This window comes from Trachurus japonicus, unplaced genomic scaffold, assembly GCF_045865225.1.
Source record: "Trachurus japonicus isolate A0001 unplaced genomic scaffold, Traja_1.0 AP030635.1".
NCBI lineage: Eukaryota > Metazoa > Chordata > Actinopteri > Carangiformes > Carangidae > Trachurus > Trachurus japonicus.
In genome coordinates, this window is record NW_028220768.1 from 5,533 (window position 1) to 26,339 (window position 20,807).

Below are 20,807 nucleotides of genomic sequence, written 5' to 3' on the forward strand. Positions count from 1 at the left end.
GTAATGAATGTATTAACATGTAATAACTGGTTAATAATGTATCTGTAACCAGGTCTGAGTGAGATCTGTGTCTAAAAACATAAATAAAATGATAAAATATACAAAATAGTTTGAAATAAACATGTAGAACAAATACTGAGCTTTAATAAAACCTGACTGCAGCTACATAACCATGTTATAAACTGTATATTTAATGTTTCTAAACTGGTTTAAATAAAAACGGACGTGTTCGTGTGCTCAGAGTTAATAAAGTTTTGACAAACAGGTCAGTTTTAGCCACTTCAGGCGACATGTGGTGGATGATGAGTGTAAAAAGTGTCGTGTTGCGTTCGAGTGTCCGACCTCCAGTACGACCATCCCGGCCTCGTGAACCAGCGTGATGCTCTTAAAGATCTTCACCGTGATTTTCTCCGTCCCCTCGACCTGCTCCACGTCGCCTGAAACACACACACACACACACACACACACACACACACACACACACACACACACACACACACACACAGAGGAAACAGGAAGTTACAGCTTCTACTGCAGCATAGATATATATATACTGACTAGATGCCGCGTTCCTAGGCAACTCTATTGAGTGGAATGCGTCAACGCGGCGGCCATCTTGGTCAGGGGGAAGCTGTGTCTACTTCCTGCACTAGTCAACAGAGGCAGACGTCTATCAACCATTAAAATCGCCATAACTCACCAAATATTCAACCGATTTTCAAGCCGTTTGGTTTATTATAAATGTCAGACATATGTTTATGATACAACAACAACAAAAAATCTTTATAATTTTTTTTTTTATGTATTAAACATACACTTTGTTGTGATATTTACCCCAAAATCGTATATTGCTATAATGTTTGGGATATTGACATTTGCCTTAGACATATGATAAGCTCGTGACAATCAGTTTAATAATGAAGCATGTAATCAACTTTTCTATAATTGGTGTAATTACTGTGTTTTGCTCTTACAGCCCAGAGAATGACATAGCCTACACATGACAGGGGAAGTAGCAGTTACACACAGGGACTGAGTGTACTGGTTGTTTGATAAACAATTGGGATATCTGGTCTTCGTACCTAGTGTAACTGTGATAGTCAGCTGACATAGGGGAAGGCTGACAAATGCAGGGGGTTGCGTGTCTTGTCCTTTTCTCTTTCTCTTGTCCCTTGTTTAATAGGAGCTATCAACAGCTGATCAGCACTAGGGATGGGTATTGATAAGAATTTAGCGATTCCGATTCCATTATCGATATTGCTTATCGATTCGATTCCTTATCGATTCTCTTATCGATTCTCATTGGGTGAGGGAATAAAAGAGAAATGGGTTTGTTTGCATTAATGCAGTGGTTCCCAACCTTTTTTGGCTCATGACCCCTTTTGACATCACAAATTTCTGGTGACCCTCATTCAAGATGAGCAAGCTCAGATATTTGTATATGCTGCATTTTATTTTATCTTGATTTATTCAAGAAAGTGAATATATTGAAATTTGTTTATTTGGATAAAACCCCTTGAGATGTATCATCTCGTTTTCGAGGGGGTCCAAACATATAGACAAACATAGATTCAACAGACAAAACATGTTCTCAACAATATAGAAAAACAAACAGACAAATAAACAAACAAAACAAGCAAACCAAAAGACAAGAACAATAGTACAAACAAGGACAAACCACAGTTATTGTAACTACATTGGGACAAAACAAAACAACCATAGTAGGGCCACAAAGGTCAACACTGGGACTAAAAAGACAGTATATAATGATAAGTAACAGATCAACAAATCAGAAATGCGTCTTCAGTGAGAACAGGAACAGGTCACCATGAGATGAGAAGACAAAGCATGCTTGAAAATACCAAGAGAGGAACTGGATCTGATATTAGCAGGAAGGTTGTTCCAATCTGCAGGTGCTTTAAACATAAAAGCTCTTCTACCAAATGATTTAATGACATTGGGAACAGAAAAAAAGGGCTGCGATGAATGTCTGATATGATAACTTGTTGTATATGGTATAAGATACTGCTGTAGATAGGATGGGTAATTAAAATAAATACATTTGTATATCAGCTGTAACCAGTGCATGTGTCTTCTCATGTTCAATGTTGGCCAGTTGAGTCTAGTGTACATTGTGCAGTGATGAGTAAGAAAAGGACATCCAAGGACAAATCTACAGAGTCTGTTATAGGCTATGTTGAGTGAGGCAAGGTCTGATTTATGGGCACTTTGATATATAACATCACAATAATCTATAATTATCAAGAATATAGTTGTTTAAGATTGTGAAAAATAATTAGTTTATTTATTTATTTATTTATTTTTAATCAATTACTAGACATTTAAGGCGATCCCATTTGAATTCCAGGCGACCCCACATGGGGTCCCAACCCCAAGGTTGAAAACACTGCATTAATGGCTCTGACATTAAAAAAGTAGACAGGACCGACCTGCCTGGACAGGTTAACACTAGACCACTGTGGCTGTGGGGCAGCTGTGCTCACAGGAGGAATTTAACAATGTTTCCATTACATAGTTTTTATGCATCTGTATCTTCTCACTAGTTATTGTTTTCATAACGTTCGTTTTTATGCGGAGTGAGCGAGTGAGCGAGCGAAAGAGAGAGCGCGCGAGAGAAAAGACACAGGGCGCAGCTACCGTTTCACGTGGCTACGAGCAAAACCTGAAAGGAAGTGATTAGAATAAAGAGAGAAAAACACAAAGAATAGACATGTAGCCTGTTCAGGAGACGTTGACCTGTCCTCACGGCGTGAGGGAGGGAGGACCGGAGGGTGGCTCTGGCTCACAGGTTAGTGATGAAGAAACGTCACTGTCAGCTGCATCTGTCAGCAGCTCCGCTCCACACAGACACGCCACTAACTTTATTTTGGGAGAACAAACGGTGACACGTGGATATAAACACTAAGCACCCTCATTTATAATGAAGATTGATTTTAACGGAACGTTACGTAACGTCATTAATCAATTAATGCGCGAGTTTCTGAACCAAACGGAATCGATAAGGGAATCGTTAAAGCAGACACGCACACGATTCCAGGAATTGATCCAAGTTGGAACCGGTTCCGAAGAGGAACCGGTTTTCGATTCCCATCCCTAATCAGCACCAAGCATGAGATTGGGGTCAGACACGAGGTCATGGCGTACGGACTCCAGCCAATGAGGATGCACATTACATCAATTACATCATATCTTGCATTTGTGTAATCAGTAACTATAAAACCGGACAGGGACAGTAGACAGCATCAGACTTCGTGAACTGATGCTGCTGCGGCATGTTGGTCAGGGAAACTTAGTCTGGTCCGGAGCTCTGTACACAATCTCTTTTCCTAGTTGATTCTTTTATAAATAAATATCTAAAATGTTGTAACTGAACGTCTCCTGCGTACTTCATCAAACGAACACGCGAGTTCAAGGACTGGAACTCTTCAACTTACATACTCAGACACACACCCACATGCATAAACACACTGAACTTAGTTCTACAAGGGTCTGACCGGTCTGACTGCTGGTCAGACGTATATTATGTCTATGGTCAGAACCCCGGACCAAGATGGCGGCCGTGTTGACGTACGCTGAGAAGCAGAACGCGGCATCTAGTCAGTATATATACTGTATATCTATGCTACTGCAGGAGGAGGAGGAGGAGGAGGAGGAGGAGGAAGGAGGAAGAGGAAGAGGAGGAAGAGGAGGAGGAGGAGTTAGAGGACGAAGGGGGCGGAGCCAACTCACCCGCGAGGCTGCGCAGCTGCGTGACGAGCAGAGAGATCGGTCCAGTGAACGGGATCGCCTGAGTCTGTTTCACCGTTCCCATGGCGAGGTCGGTGTAGTCTGAGGAGGGAGGAGGAGGAGGAGGAGGAGGAGGAGGAAGAGGAGGAGGAGGAAGGGGGAGGAGGAGGAGGAGGAGGAGGAGGAGAGGAGGAGGAGGAGGAGGAGGAGGAGGAGGAGGAGGAGAGGAGGAGGAGGAAGAGAGGGGGAGGAGGAGGGAGGAGGAGGAGGAGGAGAGGAGGAGGGAGGAAGAGGAAGGGGGAGGAAGGAGAGGAGGAGGAGGAGGAAGAGGAGGAGGAGGAGGGAGGAAGAGGAGGGAGGAGGAGGAGGAAGGAGAGGAGGAGGAGGAGGAGGAGGAGGAGGAGGGAGGAAGAGGAGGGAGGAGGAGGAGGAAGGAGAGGAGGAGTCTCAATTAATCTCAATTAATCTCAAAAAACTGTCATAGGCCACAGGTATTGTTCAGTGCCTTTAATTCTTTGGCCAATCCGTGCGACGCAGTCATAGTCACACCTTCGCCCATCCTCTGTGATAGATTTTTAAGATTTTTTGCTGAGAAAATATCTGTCCTCAGATCTTTGTTGACCAGTTCCAGTGATCTTGACCCTCATATTGTATCTATGTGCCCAGCAGTGTTGGATCATTTTGAGCCAATCTCACTGGCAGCTCTACAAGAAGTTGTCCACCATCTCCGCCCTACTAACTGCCCTTCTGATAACATTCCCTCTCGCCTGTTGAAGGAGGTTTTCGACACAGTGGGGACATCAATCCTCTCATTGATAAATACGTGTCTTGTATCTGGTTGTGTTCCTGCTCACTTTAAACATGCTGTTGTAGAACCACTGTTAAAAAACAAAAATCTCAATCCCACTGTACTCTCTAACTTAGAGAAAGTTGTTTTATCACAGCTTCAAGATTTTTTAGATCAACATGGTATCCATGAAAAATTTCAATCTGGTTTTAAACAGCTTCATAGTACTGAGACAGCTCTTTTAAAGATTTTTAATGACCTGATCTTAGCAGTCGACTCTGGTCACTCGGCAGTCCTTGTTCTTCTCGACTTAACGGCTGCTTTCGACACAGTCGACCACAATATCCTCCTGTCCCGCCTGGAGAGTTATGTTGGGATCAGGGGCTCTGCTCTGAAATGGTTCAACTCCTACCTGACGGACAGGACTTTTTCAATTTTGGGAGATTACTCATCTGGACATGCCCCGCTCGTATGTGGTGTCCCCCAGGGTTCGGTTCTGGGCCCCACCCTATTTTCATTATATATGTTGCCCCTAGGTTCTATATTTAAAAAGCATAATGTCTCGTTCCATTGCTTTGCTGATGATGTTCAGATATACATGCCCGTTAAAATTAAAAGCAAAGGTGCATTGCAACCTCTGCTTGATTGTCTGAATGAAGTCAAGTTGTGGCTGTCATCAAACTTTTTAAAACTAAATGAGAGCAAGACTGAATTCATTGTGTTTGGCTCCCCGCTGTCATTGGGGGATGAACCCATCCATACACGTAACTCTGTGAAAAGTCTTGGAGTGCACCTCGATAACTCTTTTAAATTTAGAAAACAAATTTCATCTGTGGTCAGCTCAAGCTTCTTTCAATTGAGATTAATAAGCAAAATAAAAGCCTACATTCCCCCGGGCGACTTAGAAAAAGTGGTGCATGCTTTTATTACCAACCGGCTGGACTACTGCAATGCTCTGTATGTGGGCCTAGACCAGTCCTCTATCCAGCGTCTCCAGCTAGTCCAAAATGCGGCCGCTCGCCTTTTAACAAGTACTAGGAAAACCGAGCATATAACCCCAGTGTTGAGGTCTCTCCACTGGCTTCCTGTTTGCCAGAGGATAAATTTTAAAATTTTATTGTTGACCTTTAAAGCCATGAATGGCTTGGCTCCCCTTTATTTAAGTGACCTGCTTGTTCCCCACACTCTAAGCAGAACATCACGGTCAGCTGACCAATTCCTCCTCAGCACACCAAAGTCAAGATTAAAAACAAGAGGCGATCGAGCTTTTGCAGTCGCCGCTCCTAAACTCTGGAATAGCCTGCCATTCCCAATCAGAACAGCTCCAAACTTAGTACATTTTAAATCTCTATTGAAAACCCACCTCTTCTCCCAGGCTTTTAACCCTTGACCGATTGTTTTATCATTACAGTTTTATTGTATGTTGTGCTTTTATCCAATGTTTTATCCAATGTTTATTTTATTTATTGTGCTTTTATTATTGTGTTTTTATCTGATGTTTAAACTGTAATTGAAATTGTTTTAACTGTAAAGCACTTTGGTTCAAGGTGCTATATAAATAAACTTGACCTTGACCTTGAACTCTGTTAGTCACTCCATCGTTCATGTCTCTACTTCTCTTTCTGTCTTCATCCTTTTCTTCACTCTGTCTTTCTTTTTCTTTACTTTTTTGTCACTTCTCTCTCTTCTGTATTTCTAAGTATTTCTTCTCTCTTTCTGCTCGTCTTTTTTCTTCCTACTATGTTTTTCTTTCTTTGCCTTTTTTGTTTTTTTTCTTTCTCTCTTTTTTCTTTGTTTCTTTCCTTCTGATTATTTTTCTTGTGTTTTCTTTCAATCTTTCATTGTCTTTCTTTCCTCCTCTTTCTCTCTTTTTCTTCATTTCCTTCCCTCTTTTTTTCTTAAGTATTTCTTCTTTCTTTTTTCTTCCTACTATCTTTTTCTTTCTTTGCCCTTTTTGTTTCTTTTCTTTCTCTCTATTTTCTTTCCTTTTGATTATTTCTTTCTTGATCTTCCTTTTTTCCTGTTTCTTTTCTTTCTCTCTTTCTTTATCTTCCCTCTTTCTTTTTTCTTCGTTTCTTTCCTTCTGATTATTATTTTCTTGGTCTTCCTTTCTTGCATTTTCTTTCAATCTTTCATTAGTTGGGTTTCCATCCACCTTTTCTTATGCGCATTTTGTGAAAATGCGAATAAATACTTGAATGGAAACGCCAGAAATTCGAATAAAGGCAGTAAATGCGCATAAAAGTTTATACGCTTGGAGGGGGTGGATTTGTCAGCGTATCGAATAAAGGAAATGCGAGTTTTTGTGATGGAAACAGATTATGCGAATTGAGCATAACCAAAACAGCGGAAAAGCGAGCGGACTGTCACAGTTCCTACTGTCTTTCTGTGTAAATATCTCATGTTACAACATGAAAACCTAAAGTGCGGCCTATATATGTATTTTCTTTTAAAATGTAGCTGGTGCGGATTATACAGGTGCGTCTATAGTCCGGAAAGTACGTAAATTGTCCATGATGTTGAGTGTCAGCTGAGTGTCAACTGTTGGATACATTCACGCTCTCTTATGACGTAATCTCACAGCGCACTCCTCCTAATCGCAAAACACTAATGAATGGAAACGGGCATAAATTCGCTTTGCTTTTTGCGCATTTTCACAAAATCCTCTTTTAAATTCGATACGACTTGGATGGAAACCCAGCTATTGTCTTTCTTTCCACCTCTTTCTCTCTTTTTCTTTCTTTCCTTCACTCTTTCTTTCTTTCTTTCTTTCTTTCTTTCTTTCTTTCTATCAACCAACCAACCAACCAATCAGTCCAGATGTTGAGGTTTACTTTCTGTGACAGAAGCAGCTTGAAACATTTGTTGACGGATCAAAAACATTAAACATTCATCAATTATAATAAGTGTTTGACAATACACACACACACACACACACACACACACACACACACACACACACACACACACACGCAGACTGACTGGAGAGGTCGGACGGCGTCAGGATGTGGTAACTGAAGTTTCTCTTCACCAGGATCCCAGAGACTCTCTGACCCTGAGAGCACTTCTCATCCGCCAGCACGCCCATCACCTGCAGCACAGCACAGCGGAGCAAAGCATGCTGGGAGTTAACAACACGGCCCACACCAATACAACAACACAACAACAACACACACACACACAGACACACACACCTTGGCCAGTTTCTCTCCTCTGAAGTTCAGCGTCACGGCTTCAGTGTTTCGCGGGTTGTGGACTTCGATGTGAACCTCGTCGTTGTCTTCGTACTCTCGGATCAGAGCCGCCTTCAGCCGGGCCATCTCGTTCTGCTCGCCGTGCACCAGGATCTGCACACACACACACACACACACACACACACACACACACACACAAACTGCATTAAGGTGGGACACTACAGGTGAATAGGGTAGAAATTTAAACTAACAGATATCACCATGAAACTTCCCAAGTTTATCACTCACATTAAGACAAATATTTTTTGTATTACAAGTTTTGTCAAGTTTTATGTTTAAATATGTAAATGAGGCAATATCTGATGAAATATGCGCTAATTTGCATACATTTCCAGAACAGAAATCTGAACAACAGATAAAGCTACTTTCAAAATTCTTGTTTTATTTTGTTGACATATTAGAGTCAGAAGTTTTTACAGAGGAGGATTTTGGATATCTCTCTTTATCACTCTGTAAATGAGAAAATACTGTCACCAGCCCTAAAAATTCAAATATCGCCATGTTTTTAGGAGTAAAATGTTGTATAAATCAGGCTGTGGATGATATATCAACAATCCCCTCTGTAAAAACCTTCAGAATATAGACAGGAATAAAACTGGAAGGTTAGGTGTCTTTAAGTGCTGCTGAAGTGGAGATTTCGGGTCCAGAGTCTGAGGAAAAACTCATTTTGAGAAAACGGCCTTTAAAGATTTGTACTGTAAAATTCCATAGATCATTAATGTGAATCGCACTTTTACGATTGGTCGCGGATACGGAGGAAACGACAATTTTTGGATCCACATAATTGTTCAGGAGAGAGAGGGAGCTTTACAGTGATACCTGACATAACTTTTGGTGAATTTAGGAGAAATCTACTGATGAAAGAGACAAAATGAAGTAAAATAAAAAACCTTAATGTGGATTTTCTACCATTTCTTTCCACTTTTCTGAGAGAAAAATATCCCAAAATCTCAAAATTGATCAGTGCATGAAAAAACTGTGTTTTTGCCTGTTAGTGTGTCGCAATAAACCCAAAGGATCCAGGAACATCGCTTTGTGGATTTAATTAAATAGTGTGGATTTAAATAGTGTGTGTGTCTGTGTGTCTGTGTGTGTGTGTTGTTTTTACCACGTGCGGCGGTTTGAGCGCCCGGATGAACTCGCTGGTCTGCTGGTAGTCGGTGTGAGCGGAGAAGGAGATGTAGTCGACCGACATCTTGAGAGGAAGCTTCTGTCCCGACATGGTGGCGATCTCATCAGGCTCCGTCATGATGTGCTGCAACACACATACACACACATATTACACACATACACTAATGTATGTAATGACACTAATGTATATTGTTCAGGGGAGGATTTGAAGGAAGTGCTGAGGACAGTAGAAGTAGAGTTGTTTCAGCTAAAAAATGGTTTGATATTAATAAGTTATCATTAAATGAAAAGAAACAAAATGTATGGTGTTTAGCGGTGCTAGGACCAATTGTGAAGTAAAATTAAAATTAAATCAAGTGGAAATCGATAGAGTATATGAAACTAAGTTTTTGGGAGTAATTATTGATCATAAACTGTGTTGGAAGCCTCATATAGAATATATCAAGGGAAAAATATCCAAATCCATTGCCATTCTTTATAAAACAAGGGACATGTTGAATAAGAAATGTCTGCATATTTTATATTATTCTCTTATATTTCCATATTTGACATACTGCGTTGAAGTTTGGGGAAATGTTTATAAAACAAACATAGACCCTATAATCAAGCTTCAAAAAAGAGTTATTAGAATAATAAACAAAGAGTGCAATTAAGTACATTAAACTCAACATTATCAATAAAACTGACCGGACTGATCCAATACTGGGAATATCTATCGATGCCGATCAATAATATAATTTAAATAAGAGTCTTATTTTATTCAGATACACACACTGTAAAAGATTTTGTTTCAGCAATTACACTGTTCTCAGTCAGAGTTATTTGTGTTGTTGTTCTTGCCATCGCAGTTATTATCTCCAAACTATAAGATACCGATTAAAGGAGAAGTTATGAATAAAGAAAGATGCATTTGGGGCAGACAAACTAATTTTACAGCTGTTATTGTCTATTTTTATTTATTGCTGTGATTGTTTATTTGATTTCACTCTCTCACTCTCTGTTGTTCTTAACTTGTCTCCAAAAGTGAGCACAGACCTGACATTTCTAAAACCAGTGGAGGAAACGTTTCACTTCCGGTGATAATAATTTTTTTTAAAAACTGCAGAAGGGACCCGAGGTGTCGCAGGTTCGATTCCCACCTTGGCGAGCGTCCCCTCCACGCAGTAGCCGGCGATGATGACGCCGTTCCTCTTGTCCGTGCACCAGCTCTCAAACAGCTCCCGGGACAAACCGCTCTGCATCATGCCGGGCGACGCCATCACCACGCTGGGCCCGATGTCGTCGAAGTGGTCCATGCTCTGACACACACACACACACACACACACACGTCAGAAAACAAACGACAACGACAATGGAAACAGGCAATAGCATACATAGGGTTGCAAAATATCGGGTATCGGGTAATATCGGAAACTTTCTATGGGAATAAACGGGAATAAATCCGAAATTTACAAAATTGAAGGTTGGCCCTTAATAAGCAATTAGTAATATTTTACTCAACATTCATGTTTTTGTTGTTCAGTAAAATAGCTGATTGTTCATACAAGAATTAGAACTTGATAAAGTTCTACTCACAAATAAATCTGTGGAAATGTCATGTTTTTTAATTGTATTGTTATTTTGCATGGATGTCTGCTTATGACGAAACAAATTTGGTTTGGATATGATACAGTTTGTTTAAATTACCCCAGATTTCCAGTTAATCCCCATAAATTCCCATAATTTCCCATAATTCCCATGGATATTTTCCAATTTGGAATAAAAAACTGGAAATTTTCCGCCCCTTTGCAACCCTGAGCATACACAATGTATACACTGACAATACACTGACCAAAACAGAAAACAAAGGACAGAACAAACCTGACGACACAATAAAACAGGACAGAAAAGTAAAAACAAAAACAAAACAAAACAAACCTTCAGGTTGCTGATGTGCTTGAAGACGAAGGGGTTGTTGATGTTGATGGCCTTGCGGATCTTGTCGTTCATGGCGTTGATGTAGGTCTGGTACACGGCCATGCACTTCCTGGCCAGAGACGAAGCGTAGAAGATCGGGATGTCGTGGAGCTCCGGGTGGTTCTGCCAGTACTCGTCTGGTCCACACACACACACACACACACACACACAAATAAAGTTAACGAACCTACTGCTATGACTATAGGGATTATGGCAATGGACCAATTTGCCAAAATGTTGAACTATCCCTTTAAGGTAAAAATCTTGCATAGTTCCTCTTTAAAGGTATAGTATGTAGGAATTCCCCCCATCTAGCAGTGCGGTTGCATATCTGAACGTATTCTTGATGTTGCATTCACGTGAAATCGGGCAGACGTCAGACAGACAACAGACGCTGCATGTAACAGGATAAACAAGCGTCTATGTAAACAAGTGGTCCGCCAGCACGAGGCAAAACAATACAGGCGTGACAATATGTTGTCATGGTGATGTCGTATTGTTTACCTGACCCACGTTTTACCGTCTTTCTCTCGTCGAGTAAAATGACATCCGGTTGGTTTGCCGACGGCCGTCTGCCTGACTGCACCTGAATGCAACACCAGTGCCTCCGTCCTTCCTCACACTACACAGTGGCAGGGCCGTTGTATAGGGGAGAAAGGTGATGATAATTCTAGGGGCCCAGCGCCCAGTGGGGCCCATAAAAAACCCCAGTAGTCTAATCTTTGTATGACTGATTTATTCTGTGTAAGACCCTGACTATACTCATAGTACACTGTAAAAACTCAACATCTTTCCAAGAATATTTGTCTTATTTCTTGTCCAAATGTCTCATTTCTAGTCAAAACTAATCTCTTTCCACTTAAAATAAGACTCATAACCTAAAAATTAACTTGTTTTTAGATAATTTTCACTTGTTTCAAACTAATTTTCACTTGAAATAAGTAGAAAAATCTGCCAGTGAAAGCAAGTTTTTTGTGCTTGTAATAAGGAAGAAAAACTTGTTCCACTATCAGATTTTTTCTACTTATTCCAAGTGAAAATATGCTTGAAAGAAGTAAAAAGTGTCTAAAAAACAAGCTACTTTTAATATTCTGAGTCTTATTTTAAGTATAATGATATTTGTTTTGACTAGAAATTACATTTTGACTAGAAATAAGACAAATATTCTTGGTAAGATACTTGGGTTTTTGCAGTGTAATGTTGCATTAGCATCAAAACAAGGTAGGCTACTAGGCTGAATAAAAAATGATAATACATACGTAGTCTAAGAAAAAAAACTGGAAAAGTTAGGGGGAGGGGCCCACTTTAGTATTCTTTAAGGGGGCCCAGAATTCCTAACAACAGCCCTGCACAGTGGTGACAGTTTTAACAGGCCGAGCCGACAGCTCCGCTGAGTTTCCGTGGTTACCTACGGTCACGATGCAACATGGCCGCCTCGGTTCGGTGCGTCGCCCACTCATGTATTTGTAACGACTTGTAACAACTCATTCTAAGGTACCAGAAAGCTTTCATTTGTATGCGGGTGTGATTCGACTTCAGTGAAATACGTATTTATGAAAGCAATATTAGATTTTTGCTACTAAAAAGCCAAATAAGTTACACACTGGGGCTTTAACGAGTGTGTATGGTGAATGAAAATGTTTCGGTGTGATCCATAGACAGAAACACGTCCCTTAGTTTAATCTTGTAAATAAAACTTGAAGCCTGAATTTATTTTTCCCTCAGCTGAAGGGAAAGCGCCACTCTTAGGTCGCCGTGCGTCGTCATGGCGTCGTTGTTGCCGTGGTCTCACCGAGGATGAGCAGCAGCTCCTGCGCTCGGCCCAGAGCGAACACGGGGATCAGACATCGACCTTCTCTGTTGACGATGTCGTGGACCGTGTTGCAGAACCGAGCCTCTCGCTCCTCCCGCTTCTCGTGGATGTGAGTCCCGTAGGTCGACTCCTGACACACACACACACACACAACAAACACACACACACACACACACACACACACAACAAACACACACAGGTTCAATGTTAAGTGTCTGTGCTCTGTGTTTAAATAAAGTTTGAACGGTTTGAATGCTTCCACTCACGGTGATGAGGATGTCTGGTTTGACGCTGGGGATCTCCGCCGCCATCAAGTGTCTGTCCTCCTGACGGGAGAAGTCTCCTGTGTACAACAACTACACACACACACACACACACACACACACACACACACACACACACACACACACACACACACACACACACACACACACACACACACACACACACACAGGGATGCAAACGGGTCAGGACCAAAAAAGAGAGGTATTGTCTGGCGGGGGGGGGGGGGCTCACCATTAACAATATCACAGAAAAGTCAATTTCCAGTAGTTCAACCCCAACCAAGTATTGAGTGCATATAGATGGACAGTTTTCAGAAGGCCAACATTTCTATATTAAAAATGCTTTAAAAAAATAAAAACCATTGCAATATTTCAATTTTGGAGATACTGATTTTTAGGTCTTCACTGAATGTTAGTCATAATTATTACTATTAAAATAAACTGAAGAAATAAAGACATGGGATTTAACATCCCATTCGGTGTGTAATGGACATATAGGCCTATATAATGTGTTAGTTTCACTTTAATTGAACACATTCTACATGGCGGAGGCGACGTCTTTCCACTCAGGGCTTCCTTCACCTCTGAAACGGGGCAGAGCTCCATGGAAACACCTGCCTGACACAGCAACGTAGGGAACCGTGCACGTCCGTGGAGCTGTGCGCCGCGGACGTGCACGGGGGGAAAAAACGGCGTCACCGCTTTGGGTAACGTGCGTGCATGTCGCGCGTCTACATTGGAGGACGGCTGTTATCAGTATAATCAGAGACCATGAATGAGTTCGCCTCACGTGATTGTCACTGTCAGCCTGTTAGAAAAACATTTTACTGACCCCAGCTGAGACGCTGAGACCCCCCCCCCCTCAAAACAAAAACTCTTCGGATCTGAACGATTCACACAAGTCACCTAATTGACCCTTCGCGTAAGCCCCGCCCCCTTGGTTACTGTTGCTACGCCGGGCAAGCTTTCACTCCCAGCCATGCTCCTGGCAGTATTTGGTATCGATTTCAAAGGAAATATCAGCAAATTTCTGGATAAACTGTTCTGAGATAATAGAGAGAAGAAATCACAAAGATCATTCATAGTTTTCAGTGACGTGACTCGCGCAGGAGGATAAAACATCTGTTCAACGACACGACTGGACAATGTACAGAGCAGCAGTAAGGACCGGTAATTTTACCGTCTATCAACCCACCAAGACTTAGGTCATCTCACTGGTCATGAAACGTTGTCAAACTCTAAGTTTTTGGGCGATTGTGAACCACATACAGTTTTCGCTGCTGTTTTGTTTTCTCCCACCGCTGTATCAGTCAGTGAAAGCAGTCCCTGCCTGGAGGATCCCTCGCCTAAAAGCCCAGGTAAAAGCCCTAAAAGCCCAGGTAAAAGCCCTAAAAGCCCAGGTAAAAGCCCTAAAAGTACAGCTGTCATTTCGGAGGTGAACATATGGTTTTCCCCATATCTACACTTGCTCAAGTCGAAAAAAAAAGTCCGCTCATATCTGAACATCTCTATATTGCTTCTGCCGCCGCCGCCGCCGCCGTAGTAGCAGCAGCAGCAACAACATCCTTCTCTACAAACAAATGTTTTTCGTCCTAGTCTCAAAATGTGTCCACAAAAGCAAACGTAATGACTCACTGCGGAAAGCTTGCCAGGCCTATAGTTACGGTTGCTAACGTAGGATTGGACAATAGCCGTTTGTGGGAGGAGTTGGCGAAGGGTCAATTGGTCATGAAAAAAGCGAGTTTCGCTTTTCGGCGCGCTGTTTGCATCCCTGTGTGATGTTCAGGGACAGTCAGGACAGTCTGAGGACTGACAGCTCTGAGGTTGAAGTTTATATTAATGCACCATGACACTGTGGCAGGTCTCTGTACTAGGGATGTGAATCTTTGGGTGGCTCACGATTCGATTCCGACTTTTAGGGTCACGATTCGATTCAAAATCGATTTTCGATTCAACCGATTCTTGATTTTCTTTTTGCGATTTTTAGTTTGCTTTATTAACACCAGACCATGTGAAAACGTTGAATGATGATGATGTCTACAGACTATTATATCAGAAGCCATATTTCCCCCAAAAAAATGCACATCACATGTTTCAGATTTACTCAGCAGCAATATATTCGAACCATTTTAAAGTAAACTGCTACATGAAGCTGATTTTATAGGCTACTCTCTTTTCAAAAGCCTGGACTGAAGGATGTGAATATTTGGGTGTCTCTTCGATTCAAAATCAGTTCTCATGCACATGCACATGGACATGTAGCCTATCTGTAACAAAGGCTGCTAAAAAAAAAAAAAAAAAAAGAGACGGCACTCTGCTCTCAGGCCAGCTCACCTGCAGCCTGTCTGCAGCGCCACAGAGGAGCTGTCAGAGCTGCTGCTGCTGCTGCTGGTCCTCTCTCTTCAGCCTGCTGTTTGGCTGCACTTTGTATGAGTTTAAAAAAGTGAAGATCTAACGTCACCTGAGCACCGATCAGCTGATCCAGAGCGCAGTGGATGTGGCTGCTCACACCGTGTCCTAACTGGATGCGACGCGAACGAGCGTCCGACAATCGCGTCACATCTGACGCTCTCTGTCCACACTGAATCCGTGCGTCTGTTGTCATGGAAGCACATCAGCTGTGCGCTCGCCCGCTCGACAGACTGGAGACGTAACTACCCGGTTAAAAGATGGGTGAATTGTGCCTTTTAAACAGAAAACAAGTTTCTTGAAATATAGAGCCAACAGCAAGTTGTCTCTATAGTGTAGGAACACGAGTTGTAAAAAACATAATGCAGGGTTTTCTGTAACATTATAAGACGGCGCACCGCCCCCCGCCCAAGATGAATGAAGAGGCTATTAAAAAAAAAAAAAAGTCCGCTAGTCTCCTTGAAGCGGCTGTTATGTGTCTCTCTCTGGCGGTGTCAGCTGATGTGCACATCTGCAGCAACCCAAACAAATGCACATGTTACTGTTGACTGGCTCTATTCCAGCCACATGATTGGTTCGACGCGGTGGAAATCTCATTATCATTGGTTATTTGTATTGTCTGCCAAAACATGGATGAATGAAACCTATCGACCACGTCTCATATTTCTATTGAGGAAAAGTTATTTCACAATTTATAGACACAACACCGACAAGCACTGAGAGCCGCATGTTGCAGTGACGTTATATAGGCTATAAAAAAAAAAATCCGCAAATAATAAGCCGACGAAAAGGTGCAACTTGCCACTTAACTTCTTGTCGATGTATTATTTGCGGGGGCTTTCGGGGGATCTGCTGACGGTGGAGGATCTGGGACTGATTCACTGTGGACCACCACCAGTCTGATCAGGTCCATCACAGCACAGCAGCTGCAGCACTGCCCCGCTGTCACATTACTCTCGCGTATCAGCTCAATCTGTTTACATTAAACCGACATCAGGAGACCTGGAGGAGACGGACGTCATCAAAGAGGCGATGGGACGGTTCAGGACGCTGTCAGCCGAGGAGCGACTGTCGTGGACAGATAGAGCCAAAGGCCAGAGTGGAGACGCAGCCGAGTTGAAGAAGAGGAAAAGAGGAGGAGAAGGGGAGGAGGAAAATGGACAAAATGAAGCAGATGAAAACAACACCAAGAAGAAGAAATCTGTGGATCCGTCCTCTAAGCTGTCGGCTTTTGCATTTAACAAAAACTAAACATTTTAATTGTTGTTTTTTCATTTAGGTTTATTAAAAATCAGTTCATCCTCATGGTGCAAGTGGATCCCTGAGATGTTCGATCTACTTCCTGTGTGGATGAAAATCCTCTGAGTTTAAGGCACTTGTTTTTTTTTCGTGGTTTATTTACACATATAATGTTTCTAAAAAAAAAATAAAAAAATCTTTACTGTATTTTAATGTTTGAATAAATGTAAATGTTTTTGGGGCGGCTGTGGCTCAGGAGGTAGAGCGGGTCGTTCACTAACTGGAAGGTCGGTGGTTCGATTCCAGGCTCCTCCTGGCAACATGTCGAAGTGTCCTTGGGCAAGACACTGAACCCACACTTGCCCTCCGATGTGTCCATCGGGGCATGAATGTGTGTGAATGGTTAGATTCCTGCGCTACAGCGCTGTATGAATGTGTGTGAAAGGGTGAATGTGACCATTACATTGTAAAGCGCTTTGAGTGGTCCAAGAGACTAGAAAAGCGCTATATAAGTGCAAGTCCATTTACCATTTACCATTTTAATGAGAATTATGATTAAAAATATATTTGTTTCGAATTTTGGCCCCTGGATCATGATTTTTCGCATTCTTGGTTAAAAAAAAAAATCCTCTAAAAAAAAAGACAGTTGGGATGCATAATGTGTCTCATAACAGTATACTGTGCGTCACGCTAGGGGTCGGTGGTGTTTTATTCTAGGGGTCGGTGGCGGCTGTGAGACAGCAGCGGCTCCACGGTGAGGGGGGGGGGGGGGCAGCTTCTGCTCACCTGACTCTGTGCAGCTTCTTCATTAAATCCAAACAGTCCGACACAGCGACGCACTGCTCCTTTGACTCTAAAGTCTCTGTAGCTCATCAGCCCGGAACTCGCCGACATGGATCAGAAGCGACGGCGGCGTTTGGCCTCAGTGTCTCGGACTTCCAGAGCAGCTACAGAGCAGCGTTGTGACCTCAACCATGGTCGATGAGAGCAGAAATGTTGTTGTAGGCCTGTGCATATTCTCATTTGTCCAGGTCATAGTATTTCAAAGGAGGTTAAATCGAAAGCAACTGGACTTATACTGAGTCTCCAGACCAGTTAGTTGGACCAGTCCCAGCCTGGTCAGATGCTACATGAACTGATGAAGCCTCTTGGATGAGAGGTGAAACGTCTTCCTAGACAAATAACTAAGTCCAGTTGAACCTGCTTTGAAAAAAAAAAAAAGTTGTTGGCGGGCTCGTGAATTTTTTTTTGACACGAGTCAAAAAGAGCGTCAAACCGCGTATCTCGCGTTTGGTCGCGCGTCACAACTCGAGCGAAAAAAAAGCGTTCCTCGTGTTTGGTGGGAAGCCCCTTGTGGGTCTTCCCACCAAACACGATGAAATAGACGAAGACGCGAAGGTCCCGTCGCCCAAAACAAATCGGGTGTATTGCGTCGCAAAAAAAAAAAGTCGCGTCTACCGCGTCGCGCGCCTAATCGCGTCTCGCGCCTAATCGCGTCTTTGCGTCACGGCCTTTTACACCGCGGACGTAACGAATAAACGGTGACGGTGTGAACGAACAACATAGAACAGGACCAGACGTGGCGTTGTTTCCTCTTTTCACCGACAGCTCCACTCTCCCTTACTTACACTAACTACTGTTATTGTTGAGGCCAGAGAATTGTGGGATTTGTAGTTTTTGACCAATCGCAGGTTGTGCTCTTTCTTTTTGTGATTTTCCTGGTTCACACATGTATTTTTTTTTAGGGGCAAATGCGAGTGAAATGCTCGTCCATGGTGGGCATAAGAAAATGTAAGACCTGTCTAAAATTATTTAAGACTTGAACACAATAATTCAACAAATTTAAGACATTTTAAGGCCTAAAATTTAGATTTTCAAATTTTAGACTTTTTAAGACCCCGTGGATACCCTGTTATTTCATATAAAAGTTTAAGTGCATGCATATTTTATGATGCTGTGTATTTCAGGTGTAGGTTAATATACACACACCTCAGGAGGCCTGTTGACTGGTTAAAACAAGGTAATCAGTAGATGGGAATTAACTTCAGATTTAGTCACGGATCACCTTCAAACTCTCCTTGTCATGATATTTGAATTAATTATACATCAACACCAGCATATATAGGATTAACACAACATACAAATGAATAAAATGATCTAAAAGTATACATTTGTTTATTATTAATTGGATTATTCAACAAAATGTTAAAATTATAAAACCATCCTTCAACTTAAAGCCCGAGGCGACGTCTTTAAACAGTTTATTTTGCTCATCAAATGAAGAGAAATTGACTCTGGAGCCTGAAGTCTGTGATTATTGATTAGGATTTTCAATCAATCACTTTTTAATCAAAACACAGCTGCGTTTTAATCTTCACTGTTTCTGCTCCAACTAAGATAAATAAATCATAATAACATCTGTTCTTTGTCGCAGCAGAGAGAGTGAATCACTGCGATTCATATGTTTATAATTTACATAATGTGATATTATGTGATAATGAAGTTTAGGTGAAGAGGTGCATTCTGGGAATATTTTTTGTGAGTTGATGAAATTACTTATCAATATGCGCTTCCATTTAGACATGATGACGATAAAGTGCAGGACAACACGGTGTTAAAAACAGTTTCTTTTTTTAAAAGGATTTGTATTTCCATGCTTTTATTTTGAAGGGATGCTGCATGTTTTAGAAGCCTTACTTCTGATTTCCTGTTTGTCAGACTCAGTTTATTGATCTGGTCACATCGATTATTGATTGAAATGTTTAATTTTTCTAATTTATTTACTTTACTGTACATACTTTCTTTTCTTTGTCTTGTTTATTTGATGTTTGTTTATTTTATTTCATGCTCTTATATCTTATGTTTTGTATTTATTTATATTTACAAGTTTACTATTTGCCTTATTGGTTTGTACATCGATTTATTTGCAAAATAAAGTAAAAAAGCAAAAAACAAAACACCAACAGAGGGTTGAACAGCTGAGTCATGTGAGTGGCGGTGAGCGTCCGTTACCTTGACGCCGGCGATCTCGATCATGAACATGGCGGCGCCCAGCACGTGTCCGGCGTGGTAACACCAGAACTTGATGCCGGCCACTTCCTTCACCTCGTGGAAGTTGATGGTCTCGATCTTCTCCATGCTGTCCTCCAGGTCCGTCTCCGTGTAGAGCATGTCGTCTGCCGAGATGTTACTGTCACACACACACACACACACACACACACACACACACACACACACACGCACACACACACACAGCATCAACACACAGCTCCGTCACAGCTCCACCTGAGCGACAGGCAGCATCACTCCCTCTCTCTTTGTCAGCTGTAAAGTGACTGAGTGTGAGAGTCTGTGAGGGTCCAGATACTATAAACATGAATGGAACAGCACCTACCCCCTTTCATGTTACCTTGACAACAACATGTTGACTGATAATTTACAGTTTACTTTCAGAAGCACAAGGTGTGTGAGGGACAGACTCACAACAACAAATGCTCTTGGATCAGATCTGATCAAATCATCTAACAATAACCAAAAAACTACACGTGTGTGTGTTGTTATGTGTGTTGTGACAGAAAACAGCAGCGAGTGTCCTCCTCCTGAAAACGCTCCCGATAAGACGGCGTGTCTGGACAGCGGCGAGTGTCTGGACGGGGAGTGCGTTCCTTTCTGTCAGGCCGTCCTGAAGCTGCAGCCCTGCGCCTGCAACGGTAACGACCACACCGGCGTGAGACCAAGGTGGTGGTGGTGGTGATGATGATGATGATGCATCCGTCTCAGTCTTGTATCTGTTCCCTCTCGTCTCTATAGAAACCAACGCGTCGTGCAGAGTCTGCTGCCGGAGCACCAGCGGCATCTGCGCCCCCCACCAGGACAAGACGGGCAACTTCCTGTTCCTGCGTAAAGGGAAACCCTGCACCGTGGGCTTCTGTGACGGAGCGGTGAGTGGAAACACACACACACACACACACACACACACACACACACAGCAGCTTTAAAACACATTGAAGACAAACTTCTAGCTCAACTACTATGAGTGTGAAAACTATTTATTTGGAACTGAGTTTAGGTGTAATCACAAAGAAATGGCTTAAACCATCTGTTGATGAATGGTATGACATCACACTCATTCCAAATTTGAAGACATCTGAAAGCATTGGAAAGGTATATTTCCCTGAAAAGCCCCT

At 42.1% G+C, this 20,807-nt stretch overlaps 1 protein-coding gene across 1 annotated transcript; it reads right to left on the bottom strand.

Moving 5' to 3' along the window:
- Positions 1-228: 228 nt before the first annotated feature.
- LOC146960174 (cleavage and polyadenylation specificity factor subunit 3-like) lies at positions 229-20,043 on the bottom strand. Its single transcript, XM_085772553.1, has 11 exons — positions 20,030-20,043; positions 19,633-19,810; positions 12,955-13,044; positions 12,668-12,818; positions 10,837-11,012; positions 10,059-10,217; positions 8,897-9,043; positions 7,729-7,881; positions 7,517-7,625; positions 3,751-3,849; positions 229-437 (listed from the first exon to the last, which is right to left on the bottom strand). Exons 1-11 carry the CDS (start codon positions 20,041-20,043, stop codon positions 244-246), a joined length of 1,470 nt encoding a protein of 489 aa, XP_085628679.1. The 3' UTR covers positions 229-243.
- Between the last annotated feature and the right edge of the window lie 764 nt (positions 20,044-20,807).

Coding starts and splice junctions, on each gene's coding strand:
- LOC146960174 (XM_085772553.1), bottom strand. Junction 10,218..10,836: donor AGCACATCAGCAACCTGAAG/GTTTGTTTTGTT, acceptor TGTGTGTGTCAG/AGCATGGACCACTTCGACGA. Junction 7,882..8,896: donor CGCTCAAACCGCCGCACGTG/GTAAAAACAACA, acceptor GTGTGTGTGCAG/ATCCTGGTGCACGGCGAGCA.